At 42.2% G+C, this 14,788-nt stretch overlaps 1 protein-coding gene across 1 annotated transcript in view; it reads left to right on the forward strand.

Annotated features, from left to right (window-relative positions):
* The first annotated feature begins 299 nt into the window (after positions 1 to 299).
* The window catches only part of R3HDML (R3H domain containing like), a 43,252-nt gene continuing 28,763 nt past the window's right edge, over positions 300 to 14,788 (forward strand). The window contains exons 1-4 of the mRNA XM_077252785.1: positions 300 to 401; positions 2,416 to 2,742; positions 7,191 to 7,309; positions 10,398 to 10,530. Of these exons, the coding sequence (XP_077108900.1) occupies positions 2,482 to 2,742; positions 7,191 to 7,309; positions 10,398 to 10,530 (513 nt within the window). The 5' untranslated portion in view covers positions 300 to 401; positions 2,416 to 2,481. The remainder of the gene's footprint in view (positions 402 to 2,415; positions 2,743 to 7,190; positions 7,310 to 10,397; positions 10,531 to 14,788) is intronic.

Consider the following 14,788-nt stretch of genomic DNA (forward strand, 5'->3'; position numbering starts at 1 on the left):
ATATATAAAAAAAAAGTTGAAAGCTGTACAGCAAAGGATTTAACTTCATTCTGGTGGAATATTACTGAATTTCTAATGAATCCCAGTCTGCGCTCTACACACTGGGGTCTCGACAGGAGCAGAAGCTCAGAAGTGTGTGTGTGCATATATATGTGTCACTGTTTGCTAACACTGAGAAGGCACTAAATCGCCCACCCCATCTCCTCTCCAACGCCAAGACATTCCCCAGAGGGAAGAGTTAAGATGCAGATTCAGTTGCAGATGCCATCAAAGACTTGTAGGATTTGCCCCAGTTAAAGCTTTCTGCTACTAGTGGATGAGCAGGATACTTGCTGAGGTCAATCCTCTAGTACTGCTGCTGCTCCTAACACTTCTTAGCTGTTCCTGATCCACTGATCCAGGTATGTAGACGTCTCTGCTATACTGCACCAGTCTGCAGCTATATATATGTGCATATATATTACATATACAGTATAAATAAATATATTTATACTCTAATATATATATAGCCTATATGTGCACTATATATATATATATATATATATATATATATATATATATATATATATACACCGAGTGTGAAGTATTGATTACACTTATTGATACTGATTATACTCATATAATATATATTAGTCTGTAATATAATAATTCTTTTGCTGTCAATCTGATTCTTTTTAGCAATGAGCATTTTAAAAATGTCTTTGATATTTAATCTATTTATTCATGTGTATATATATATATATATATATATATATATATATATATTTATATATATATAATGAACATGGTACTTAATTGTTATTTTATCACATTAATTGAATCCTTTTATTTATTTCTGTTGTGCTTAAAGCATTGTATTTGTTTTCACTTTATTTTATTTTTTTATTTTATGACGGAATTAAATGATACAGCTTATTAACAAAAATGGTGATTTTGAATCTTACTTTTCACTTTTCTTGCATCGTCTGTGTTAAATAATCGTGAGCATGGATAATAATTGTTATAATAATAATGTTATCTAATTTATAGTATTATTACAGGATACAATTTCATATTATTAATTACATTATTACAATTGCACAAATGATTCATAAATGATTCAATACAATACAAAATAATGATACAAATAAACTATTCTATTTTATAAGACATTTTGTATAACTTTTTTTTATTACTAAGAATACTTCATCTATGTCATGTACTAATATTAAAGTGTTCTTTCCAACATGGCAAGTGATCACCTATCCCTGGGTGTCCAATGGCAGCACACTTTCAAGCCAAATTTGTGCTGCCAATGGCTCACTGCGGGTGGACATAATTTTGGCCATTTAGCATGTGACTGCCCCCTTATAGGACAAAAATGGTACAAATTTTGGTTCCATCTTGGTATAGACTTCATTTCTTGACTGGTGGCAAAAAGTTATTAAAAGACATGAACATTATAATAAATTGATGCAAATCACACCAATTATCTCCGTTAGGTCTTATTCAGACATCTGTGAATCATGTACGTGTTCTATCCATGATTTCCTCCAAGATCACATACATGTTATATCCTATGGTACTGCGCATTTTCCATGTCCTCAAAAACCTACATGGAGAAATGACCGGAACTGACCAAACACTGATGAATCACAAAACGCAAATGGAATTTTTTGTGCACTTAAAAAATCGCAGAATCTGAATGGGGCCTTAGTCCGGGGCTACATGGTGACATTGGCCATGACACTGCTCCCGTTGTCAAAGATTTCTGTATGCTGCTGCTACATACAACTGAGTAGTACCCACAAATGACTGGATCCGTGAAAGAAAGTTGCAAATAGTCAGATCCATTTGGATTTTTTGCGACTTGCTTGTCACAATCAAGGTGGTGTCCCTTGCGGGATGCAATGCGACCAGATTCACTTGCATTGTATTTATTAAGTAGCAGTGGCATACAGCAATCTTTGGACATGTGAGCAAAAAATATGCTAGTATTAATAAATATAGACTATTGTAGATCATTTACCGGTATGTGTGTTTATCATAGGCAAACCAGATACCTGCTATGTAGACAGTAGTTTAGCTGTAGTAGGTGCTAAGGTTGCAGTTGATTTTGGAGACCCCTTTGTGACACAAGTAGACACTAGTCTTATAATTGTGGGGGGCATGTAAATCATATTTGCCAACTTTATAGCAAGCCCTTCTGGGAGGACAGTTCATTATTAGGGTCAGATTTGGGGGAATTTTGCGTGTACCTGGGAGATTTGCCAATTTTTCCTGGAGTCTAGGCGGTCTCCCCTTTTTCCAGGAAATTTGGCGAGGGTTGCCGCATGTAGTTTTACAGCTTCACTACAAAAAACAAGTTATAAAGTACAGTATAATTATACAGTCACCAAGATTAACTTAGAGGAGTAAAACATTTCTGATTTCCAGGAAAAGGTCTTGGGAAGAGAGGAGTGAAGAGTGATCAGTAGCTGCGGCATCCTCCAGAGCACAGACATGACATTGATACACATCCATCCTTTCCTCCCTGGCTTGCTCCTGTGGATTTTACAGCTCTCCAGCTCCTTTGTGCTGGCCAGTGCTACTGAACTGCTGCATCCTTCCAATAGCTCTGACACGGACCTCATGTTTGGCATTGGGATTCCTAGAAACAGGAGGAAACGTTACATATCTCCCAGAGACATGAGCGCCTTGTTGGACTATCATAACAAGGTTCGCTCCAAAGTCTTCCCCCCAGCTGCTAATATGGAATACATGGTAAGTTGTGGATAGGATTCAAAACATGTACAGATGTAGTAGAAGTGGGTTAGATAGATATGGTAGTACTCTGCTAATCTGTAATTAAAAAAGCAGACCCTTTTTTTCTAATTCTCGATAACCCCCTTTAAAGGAATCTGTCAGGAGGTATTTGTTACTTCATCTGACAGCAGACTGATGAAGGCAAAGAAGCTGAATCCTGCGATGTATCAGTTAGATCACAGGGCGCAGCAGTTCTGACACAATCAGAGGTTTTAGATTTAGCGTGAAGCAGAGCTGAGAAAGCTAACCCCGCCCACACCAGGCTCTATGTATACAATGTCAATAGACAGTGAGATGCCTATTACAGGAGGGGGCGTGTCAGGCTAGCATGCTGTGTCCCAGCAATGATAAGCTCCTGGTGCTACAACAATCATTGAAAGCAAACAAAATCACAGAGCTTGATAAGACAGCTATTGCAAAAATCTGTGTTTTAACCCCTACTGTATGCTGTCTTCGGATTATATAGCAAATACCTGCTGACAGATTCTCTTTAAATATACTTGCTGTCTATACAACATCTATAGTTCTGCATCTGACCACTTGATGGCAGCACACAATATTCATTATAATACCATAGAATGTATCTGAGCAATGAATACTTGACTGTCGCTTAGGAGTAACAGTATATACTGTATACAAGCATTAATTGCAGTGTTTTATGAGATGCCCTGAAATGATTGATCCTGATAAAATTCCAGCTAAAACCTGTCTTAACACTAATGTGATTTTCCAGTTGTATGTAAAAAACGTATTTATTATAAGAAGCTACTTTACTAAATGGCTTGAGTCTTCGTCATTTTCAGGATCTCTAATTGCTGTCAGTGAGTGGAAATACTTAGGCTAGGGTCACATTGCGTTAGGGCAATCCGTTAAGCGCATAGCGCTAGAGGATTGCGCTAACGCAATGCTTCTCAAGGGTCCGCGTTCGGCGTCCCCGCTAGCGCAGATCCCTGATCTGCACTAGCGAGGAACGGACCTCGGGCGCGCCGCGGACGCTGCAAGCAGCGTCCGAGGTCCGTCACTCAAATGACGCGACATCGCTAGCGCACGCCCAATGTGGGCGGACGCTAGCGACGCGTTCACCATTAGGGGCAATGGCGGCGTTAACGGACTACGTTAACCCGCGTTATGCCGCGGTGTAACGTAGTCCGTTTAACGCGGTCACATTAACGCAATGTGACCCTAGCCTTATTGTGCAGCGTCAGATCAGTCTCTGAGTGTGAAATGACATAAATATTTCTATTCACTGACAGCATATAAAGATATTGAAATTTTTGAAGATAATCAATAGCTGTTAAAAAGGGAGATCATTACTCCGTATTTCAACCTGAAACCAAAAACCTTGAAACCTCCAATCTCTACTTGGTGAAAGGGTGGGGGTGATCCATAGACATTCACATAGCCCTGTAGGATAGCACCTGTCCAGGATGGAAGAAAAAAGGCTTTGCTTGTTCAGTGATTGTGGCTTTTAGAGCATCTTATCCATGTTCACGTAATTGGGCCTTAAAGAGAACCCGTCAGCACGATTTTGGAATGTAAAGTAAAGACAGGGCTGTAGTGGCGCTGTTACACTGATTACATTGATACCTTTGGTGATGAAATCGGCTTTGTGGTTCATCTTTATTCACCATTTTAAGTTTTCTGCTAATTAGATCTCAGTGCACAGGGGCAGGACTGTATATGGGGTCTTCTGTGATTCCCCAGCACATCCGCCTGCCTCCGATCTGTGATCCCTAACAGCTCCACCTGTCTGTGAATCACTTGCCTCCTAAGTTTGACATCTCAGCAATATTGATAAAGTAAATTTTGGCACTCAACTTGTAGAATAGATGAACTTATTATTATTAGTAGTCACTGGTACCAGTGACTGCTAATAATAATAAATTCATTCATCTATTCTACAAGTTGAGTGCCAAAATTTACTTTATCAATATTCTGGTGTGGAAACCTTCTTTTGAGCACCATCACAGCTGTGCCACGTTATACATTATGACATCTCAGCAGTGTCCTGACAGTCACAGACCAGTGGCAGGCAAAAGGGCCGGGGTTCACAGACCTGAGGCAGGCAAAAGGGCCGGGGAATCACAGACAGAAAACCCAGTGTACAGTCCGGCCCCATGCACCGAAATCTAATTAGCAGAAAACTTCAAATGGTGATTAAAGAAGAACCACAAAGCCGATTTCTTCACCAAAGGTATCAGAGTAATCAGTATTACAGCGCCATTACAGACATGTCTTTTTCTTGCATTACAAAATTGTGCTGACAGGTTCTCTTTAAGTGCAATACCTGACTCTTTCCAATTATAAGGTTGGCACTGTTTTTGGTAAACCACAAGCACTTTTTAACACAGTAAGAAGTCAAAGCATGTTGAGTATTGCATTCAGTCAAGTCCTAAGGTACAAAGGTAATAAAGCATATGGGGTACACGAACATTGGCAACAGGGTTTCATTGTTTTGAATTTTGCAATCAAAAAATTCTAATACTGTAATATTTATGGAATAGATTTAGGGTTGGTCCATGGAGATGAACAATTTTTGGTAGCACCGATAACAGTGTGACACTTGGTTTCCTGCATGGTATTATGGTGACATCTAGGGGTCAGCGTGAGTACATAATATCTCACCGCAGCTGTGGGGATCACTGTAAGGGCATGTGAACATGTTAAGTATTTGGTGCAGAAATTTCTGCATCTCATGGCAGGAAAAACACTCCGTAAAATAGGCACAGATTTTTCCCCATTCATTAGTATGAGTGAAATCTGCAGCAAAAACGCTGAAAGAATTGACATGCTGCAGATTTAAACCTGCACTAAACCTGCAAGTCACAAATAAGCGACACGTGCGTCAGACGTCAAGATTCGCATTCACTTTGCTGGCATCAGGAAACCCTTCATGTTTTGTGACAAATCTTCACAGAAAAAAGACAAATCTGCAACATGAGCATAGTCCCTTACATTATCAGTTGTAATCCATGCCCATATTGAATTTGAGCCTTCCATCAGAGATTGTGAGGATTACTGATGAAAGACTCTGACATGTGCCGCTCCGCTATATAGCCATACAGTTATGTACATCTCCAATAGGCTCCCACATAACTCCCAACTCTGAAAGTCCGGAAAAAGGGACACACGTCACCACACATCTAACGAAGCCATAGAAATAATTCCTCTAGTAAAGTCCCTTAGTGTTCTCACATCTTAGGTGTGAGGGCATAATGCCCCTCTAGACTGTTTGACGTCTTCACAGTGACTTTACCACACAGCCTCTACAATATATCCCCCACACATGTGCCTGAAAACATGATGCCATCACATCATGATGCCTCAAAATTGCCCCCACACATGATCATACTTCCACAGCATGATGCCTCACAGTGCTTCCATTATACATTATGAAACCCCAAAGTGACACCCTACAGAATGATTCCCCACAGTCCCCGCTTCTCAGTGCTTCTCCTGCATGGTGTGATGCCACCATAGTGCTCTCCTACACAATGATGACCTCACACAATATAATGCCCCCGCAGTCTTCCCACACACAGTATGATGCCCACACATGATACCCTATAGTACCCCCTTCATTCATCCCCAGTATGGTCCATCCCCACTCCAACCCAGTGGCAAATAAAAAATACCCCCATGAATAGCGGAGCTTCCCGCTTCACCATTATATTCACCTGTATCTGTTTCCTAAAGACACAGATACAGAAAAGAGTGGGCCCACATGATAAAAACCTACGTGCGGTGGGATATACTGTTTTTGCAACTACATTGTGCAGAACAGGTGAATGAGGCCTATGGATATTTGGACTATGTGTGTAAGAAACTGGCATGGTCCACAAGTTACACCTCAACTTGGAGTTCTAGAACAATGACACTAATCTTTGAAGTGCTAGGAAATGTTATATGCTGACACTTGAGGTTATTCTACTGGATTCACACATTACAGCCACATCAATGTTACAAAATAATGACAAAACTGCAGCATTTCTAGGAAACTGTAGCAAAAAATGTACTGCACCATGTAAACCCTGACGTTTGTGTTCTAGAGCAATGATGGATTGATTCCAGAATAATGACATGCTAAGCCTCAATAATCTAGAACAGACGTGAGAGTTGACCCTAATAATTACTGTTTACATGACCTATTTAGACACCATAAAGGGAGAACCCCAATTGGGGTCACCACCTGTGAGCTGGAGTGGAGAGCCGCTAATTCATGGAATAGAGACATCCAATACTTACATAGACAATGTGCTAAGCAGGGGAATACAGTGGTCCAGAAGGCTGATGAGTGGCTGTCATCTGATCACCACGCCGGCTCTCATATAAAAGACGATCCGTTATCTCAGTCATGTATATTGTCTGTGATTGAATGTGTTTCCTGATTTCTTTGCTTTCTGAAGGTGTGGGATGAACGACTCGCCAAATCTGCAGAGTCATGGGCCAACCAGTGCAAATGGGACCATGGACCTAACCAGCTTATGCGCTACATAGGTCAGAATCTCTCCATCCATTCTGGAAGGTAATTTATTTATATTTATTTATTTATTTAGATTTAGATTTATTTATATTCATCCTCAGGGACATGTATAGCATTTTGGAAATAGATGTAAGAACTTTGAGGGGTTGTCTGCTACCTGGATGAGCCCTCCCCAAATGCCTGAGTAGATTGAGTCCCCTGAGAAAGGTTGATACTCAACTTCAATACTGGGTCTCCGAGCACTCATGCGATATTGCTATGCGATGTTACTGCTGCAGCCAGTCAGTGGTCGTTGATTGTTGTGGCACTCCCGTGATATAACAATGTCATGTGAGTGCTCAGAAACATTGGTGAAAATGGTGAGTATAAGCTGTTCTTATTTTACTTAAGGGACTTGCAGGACTCGGGCCGTTATCCAGTAGCAATCAACCCCTTTAAAACTTCTGGGCCCCAATGCAAATTGTGTAGCAAGGACCCACACGTACCACATGCCATTTATAATTTTCGTGTTATGTTATGTGGCAGAGGAGCTTCTAGACCCCCCATAGCTATGTCTCTACGGACAGGGGTGGTATTGTTACTGTAAAATAAGAAGAGAACCCCTTTTAAATAATCTGAATTTGGTAATCTGCTATCTAATCAAAACATTTTGTAGGAAAGATGGGTGGTAACAATTATTATCAACATTACAGCAGCTGTCACCCATTTTTCCTTGTTGCTAGTCAAATTATGTGACCTTTATGTGACCAGCAAAGCTCGGTGACTGTTGTAATAGAATATTGGGCATCATCCAGCTTTTCCGGATACAAAAATAAGAAATACCGAAGAAAATCTTCACATGAGGCCAAATAGTAAAAAATACAAATATATCTTCATTGAACTATAAATAACCATTAACCCCTTTCTGCCAGCTGACGGAATAGTACGTCAGCTGGCAGATCCCCTGCTTTGAGGTGGGCTCCGGCAGTGAGCCCACCTTAAAGCCGCGACATGTCAGCTGTTCTGTACAGCTGACATGTGCGCGCAATGAGCGCGAGAGGAATCGCGATCCGCCCGCGCCCATTAACTAGTTAAATGCCGCCGTCAAGCGCTGACAGCGGCAGTTAACTAGCGCTCCCGGCCGCGCGGCCGGAAGTGCTCGCACCACTGACCCCCGTCACATGATCAGGGGTCAGCGGTGCATTGCCATAACAACCAGAGGTCTCCTTGAGACCTCTATGATTGTTGATGGCCGATTGCTTTGAGCGCCACCCTGTGGTCGGCGCTCAAAGTACACCTGGATTTCTGCTACATAGAGGTGATCTGTACTTCACCTCTATGTAGCAGAGCCGATCGAGTTGTGCCTGCTTCTAGCCTCCCATGGAGGCTATTGAAGCATGCCAAAATTTAAAAAAAAAAGTGTTTAAAAATATTAAAAAAATAAAAAATATATAAAAGTTCAAATCACCCCCCTTTCGCCCCAATCAAAATAAAACAAGTAAAAAAAAATTAAACATACACATATTTGGTATCGCCGCGTTCAGAATCGCCCGATCTATCAATAAAAACAAAGGATTAAGCTGACCGCTAAATGGCGTAGCGAGAAAAAAAATCAAAACGCCAAAATTACGTTTTTTTGGTCGCCACGACATTGCATTAAAATGCAATAACGGGCGATCAAAAGAATGTATCTACACCAAAATGGCATTAAAAATGCCAGCTCGGCACACAAAAAATAAGCCCTCAACCGACCCCAGATCATGAAAATTGGAGACGCTACGGGTATCGGAAAATCGCACAATTTTTTTTTTTTTTTTTTAGCAAACTTTGGAATTTTTTTTCACTACTTAGATAAAAAATAACCTAGACATGCTAGGTGTCTATGAACTCGTAATGACCTGGAGAATCATAATGGCAGGTTAGTTTTAGCATTTGGTGAACCTAGCAAAAAAGCCAAACAAAAAACAAGTGTGAGATTGCACTTTTTTTTGCAATTTCATCACACTTGGAATTTTTTTCCCGTTTTCTGTTACATGGCATGGTAAAACCAATGGTGTCGTTCAAAAGTACATCTCGTTCCGCAAAAAATAAGCCCTCACATGGCCATATTGACGGAAAAATAAAAAAGTTATGGCTCTGGGAAGGAGGGGAGCGAAAAACGAAAACGAAAAAACGGAAAAAGCTCCGGGGGTGAAGGGGTTAAAAACAAGGCAAATACCACAAGTGCAGGAGAACAATAGATGGGACACCCACGGAGCCGAACCCCAAGAAAAACAACAAGTAAAACATGCCATAAAAAATAATAAGTCAGATGTTAAATATAATAGTATTGACCAAGATACAACAATAATAATTTGTCTACCCTATGCAAGCAGGGACAGCTGAGGTACAAAATGATTAATTAAATAATCAATCTAGAATGTATGGATAGTTAATAAAGAGGCCAAGTGAAATATGTATAAACATACACAGTTACAAATATATCTAACCTCTAAGTATGCCTGTGTTTGCACAGGGAAGGCGGAAAGTAAAACAATAACTGTGTCTAACAATCACCACTCATTGACTTAGGCATACAAAACAATGTTAATGCAAATCAGGCATAGTTACCAAGGGGGCGCACTCGGGGAACCCACCACACCCACCCAGATACAAAAATAACTAACGCAAAATGTATTTAAAGGGGACATCCCCTTTAAATGCACCATCAGGTCGCACCTGTGACATTATCGGTGCTCCAGCCTATCCTCCCTGTATAAGTAAATAGAGATAATCAAACAGTGATCTAGGCAGAGTGGCAGATGTAAGACCAGGAATTTGCAGCTATCTATAGAGTAGGAAGCTTGTGGGTGATAAGGGTTTTCATCATGTTCCCAGGGACATTACACCACACACTGCTGATCTACCACCACTGCAGTAAGCATCATATCTTTGTTTTACTGCAGAGGTCTTTAATCTGTGGCTGTTGTGGAACTACAACTTTCAGCAGAGGCAGGCTATAGGCATCTAGAGGTAGGGTCAGATCTGGGCCCATAGATTCACTAGTATTCTAAATAACATTGTGCAGATGGGGGCTATGTTGCAGATTTTACTTTGGGGTCAAAGAGCTTTCATTGATGCCTCTACCATCTTGTATGGCTTTGTCTTGCAGGTATAGATCTGTAGTAGACCTGGTAAAGGCATGGTACGACGAGAGGCAGCATTACTCTTTTCCTTACCCGCGAGAGTGTAATCCCAGCTGTCCAAGTAAATGCAGCGGCTCAGTGTGCAGCCACTATACACAGGTATGCAACATATATGATCCACTGATGCATTGTTCTCAGTAAAGGGGTTATTTGGGACGATTTTATTTTTTACTATGGCTTAAGAACTAACAGGCAGGTAGTTGCTAACCTGCCCGTTCTGCCCGCTGCCGATCACTGCTGGCTTAGAGTGGCCACAGACCGCTTCTGCCAATGATTCTGCATCTTCCACTGACGTCACGTTGACAGAGCAGCTGCTTGTCTTGCACTCTACTCTGTTGATGACACATGACTGATATCATGGTGATTGACCATTGGCTCCCTGCTGCCTAACTGCAGGGAGCCGACTGTCAATCATCTTGACATCTACAGCCACGCTCTGTCAACAGAGCAGCCTGGAAAAGGAAGACCAGCTCTGTTGATGTGAAGCAGCAGGATCGTCAACAGAAGTGGTCCAGGACTGCTTTGAGCAGCAACTACCTGCCAGATAGTTCCTAGGCCCAAAGTAAAAAAAATAAATAAATAAATAAACAAGTCCCGGATAACCATTTGAAGAGGTTGTCCATTACTGGACAACCCTTTATTAATTTTCTCAGGGAAGTGGGAAAAACAAAAAAAACCTAATACTAGCCTCCAAGAACTGTGTTGCTCCTCTACACTCAGCGCTCTTCGTCTCCACCGTTCTCCTGGGATCACAATCCAGATGCAGTGTATGGAGGAGTGGTTTCAATTTTTTTCACCTCCCTGACAACCCCTTTTATTGTACACTAATTTGCGCAAACTCTGCCCCTTTTTGTGATCTGTATGTCAATTGTTTGGGCGGCCCTACTGATGACTGCCAATGTTGAGGTATGGAGGTCCTCTTTTATGGGAAAACAAAATGTCAAATGGCCACACGCTGCCAGTAGGGATCACACCTTCAGGTATCTCTCCTTAAAATGAAAAACACAAAAAAATTGCACCTTCAAGGGGTTGATAAAAATGGATAAATCAACTGATTTTAAAAAATGTTGTTATTGTGCAATTGCAAAAATAGATTTTTCTCCCATTTCACCCAAAATCACCTGAAATTGCTTGTAATGTTGGACTATGGTCCAGGAGTCTGCCAATACTTTCTAGTAAGTTCACTGCTCGCCGGCCTTCCCTCCTCCGTCTCTGGCACCTCACCGTCCATCTGCAGGCAGTTAAATATTTTTCCATAAATGGTTTTCCTGCGTCCGATCTTAGAGTCAGATATTTATTTTCTAGGGAAGAACGGCTTCCTCTCACATTTCACTTTCCCTTCAGCAGAGAAGTGTTAAGTGACAGCTGGCAATTCCTGTAGAAATACAGATGGTTTTTAGTGGTCGGCCCGGGGTCTTGTGGCGTCCTGTGTTTCTGCTGAAGGAGTTTGCAGATGGTGGAGCTGGAGATGTATAAAACACTGCTGTATTGTGTTTCAGTGCAATCAATGAAGATGCACCCAGAAGCCTCATTGAGACGTCCATTTTTATGTACATTTTCTATCTGCGTATCTTAATGATAAACATGTGAACAGACCCATAGACTATAATAGGTACATACTCTTTGTTTTTTCTTACGAGTCAGGGCTCGCCCGGCAGAAAGTACCACAGGGACATTTATGGCTGATCTCTTCTAGTGCTCCCTCCCCACTCTATCCATCACTTATACACTGCGCCAGATAAAGAAAAAAAGTGCCACATTTTGTGAGTGGAAGCCTGGCTGCTCTTAATAGAGATTCCACGGACAGACTTTGCACTTATCACTCTGCTTAGCAAAACCCAGAGGAAACCTAGCCTTCACACGTTAACCCCTAAGCAGGTATCTACCCTGGATTTACACGGGATTCCCCTGGGTTACATCAATGGAATGGAGCTGGCAGAGAAAAGGGTTGAGTCGTTACCCGGAAGTCAAAGTCAGTGACAATCATACATACAAAAAAGTAGTCAAAATATAAGCCAAGGTCAGAAATAAAACACCAGGAGTTTCAGGATAAGGACCACACTGAGCAAAAGGCCAGGGAGGTAAACTATAACTGGCAATTCCCAGTAGCATGTTGAGAGTTTAAATAGGGTGTGGTGCTGTCCCATTAGCCATAGCATGGAACTGTTTACTGCCGTTAGACTGTTAGATAGCACACACACCCATATTGCCATAGTAAGCAGCACTACAAATCCCAGCCACACCAGTATCTCTGGTTCGACAGAGTCTGCATCAGCCAGAGCTTCTGGCCATGATGTCTCCTCCATCATCATTGCTGCCCACAGAATAAATATAGCTGCCGCTGGTAACAGAAGCAGACAACTTCTGACAAGAGCAGGTACTGGTGCAGATTTGACACCCATACAGTAGCATGTAAAAGATTGGGCACCCCTGGTCAAAAGTACTGTTACTGTGAACAGTTAAGTGGAATGCCCGCCAGGGCTGTGGGGTACTCGGTACCGGGTCCGGTGCTTAAAGGGATGTGTCATGGTGGCGGCGGTGACACGGTCCGTGGCCCTGGGCTTCCAAGTAAAAGGGACGGTCTTTAAAGGGGTTTGTAAAATAATAAAAGTTTGTGACACCACCTATGGTGTTCGGTCAGGGGTTACCGACGCTGCTTAAAGGGGTCTGCTGGGGTGATGTTATGGCAGCTGGGATGTTATGGCTTCCCAAAGGTGATGCTGGGTCCCCAGGGCTCCCGATGCAGTTGGGACAGGTGGAAGGTGGTGTAGAAAGAAACGGAGGACACAGGGTTGCAGTCTCTTTATCTCTTTACTGATGAATTCAGGCAGCCACAGTCCAGGGTACCGGATCACAGGTACAGGTATGGTCCGGCCGGCATGGAAGCGAATCTGGAATCCCCTTTACCAGGTGGGGTTGGTAGGCTTACAACTAGTACTGCGTTGTAGTCCCTTGCTGCCTTAGGCCTCACACAAGGTCCTCACATTTCTTCTCTGTCCCCCTTGTTAGTAGGGCACTACCCGTATGACAGGTAACTTGAGCCTTTTTACAGGATCTTTATCACAACCCTAGCTCTATCTGCTACTGTGTCCTCCGGTGTCAATGGTAGACAGGTAACTTGCAATCCGCTGTCCGCTGGTTTCTGCCATTGGGCATAGAGTTACCCCCACAACCTCGGTTGTCCAGCTACCAGTATCTGCGTTCAGTGTGGAGGAAGCCCAGTCGCAGCTTCTCTCTCCAGCTCTCAACTCTTCTTTGCTCCTTTCCCACCTTCACTGTCTCTACAAACTGTTTTGTTCTCGTTCCTTCTAGGAGCTGCAGCACCTATCGTGGCTGCACGGCCCCTCTTTCTCTCTCAGACTCTCACCGCTCGCTTCCTCTCCGTACTGTCCCTCTGACAGACTGTCTAACTCCTCCCCCAGACCAGAATATATATTTATATACAGTGAAGCTCCCCTGAAACCGGGTTCAGAGCTCCCCCTTCTGGCCTGGAGTCAGAACTGTGTTGCATGTACAGTACAGACCAAAAGTTTGGACACACCTTCTCATTTAAAGATTTTTCTGTATTTTCATGACTATGAAAATTGTACATTCACACTGAAGGCATCAAAACTATGAATTAACACATGTATAATTATATACTTAACAAAAAAGTGTGAAACAACTGAAAATATGTCTTATATTCTAGGTTCTTCAAAGTAGCCACCTTTTGCTTTGATGACTGCTTTGCACACTCTTGGCATTCACTTGATGAGCTTCAAGAGGTAGTCACCTGGAATGGTTTTCACTTCACAGGTGTGCCCTGTCAGGTTTAATAAGTGGTATTTCTTGCCTAATAAATGGGGTTTAGACCATCAGTTGTGTTGTGCAGAAGTCTGGTGGATACACAGCTGATATTCCTACTGAATAGACTGATAGAATTTGTATTATGGCAAGAAAAAAGCAGCTAAGTAAAGAAAAACAAGTGGCCATCATTACTTTAAGAAATGAAGGTCAGTCAGTCCAAAAAATTGGGCAAACTTTGAAAGTGTCCCCAAGTGCAGTTTCAAAAACCATCAAGTGCTTCAAAGAAACTGGCTCTAAGTGGACCACCCCAGGAAAGGAAGACCAAGAGTCACCTCTGCTTCTGAGGATAAGTTTATCCGAGTCACCAGCCTCAGAAATCACAGGTTAACAGCAGCTCGGATTAGAGGTCAATGCCACACAGTTCTAGCAGCAGTCACATCTCTACAACAACTGTTAAGAGGAGACTTTGTGCAGCAGGCCTTCATGGTAAAATAGCTGCTAGGAAACCACTGCTAAGGACAGGCAACAAGCAGAAGAGACTTGTTTGGGCTAAAGAACACAAGGAATGGAC

This window comes from Ranitomeya variabilis, chromosome 4, assembly GCF_051348905.1.
Source record: "Ranitomeya variabilis isolate aRanVar5 chromosome 4, aRanVar5.hap1, whole genome shotgun sequence".
Lineage (NCBI taxonomy): Eukaryota > Metazoa > Chordata > Amphibia > Anura > Dendrobatidae > Ranitomeya > Ranitomeya variabilis.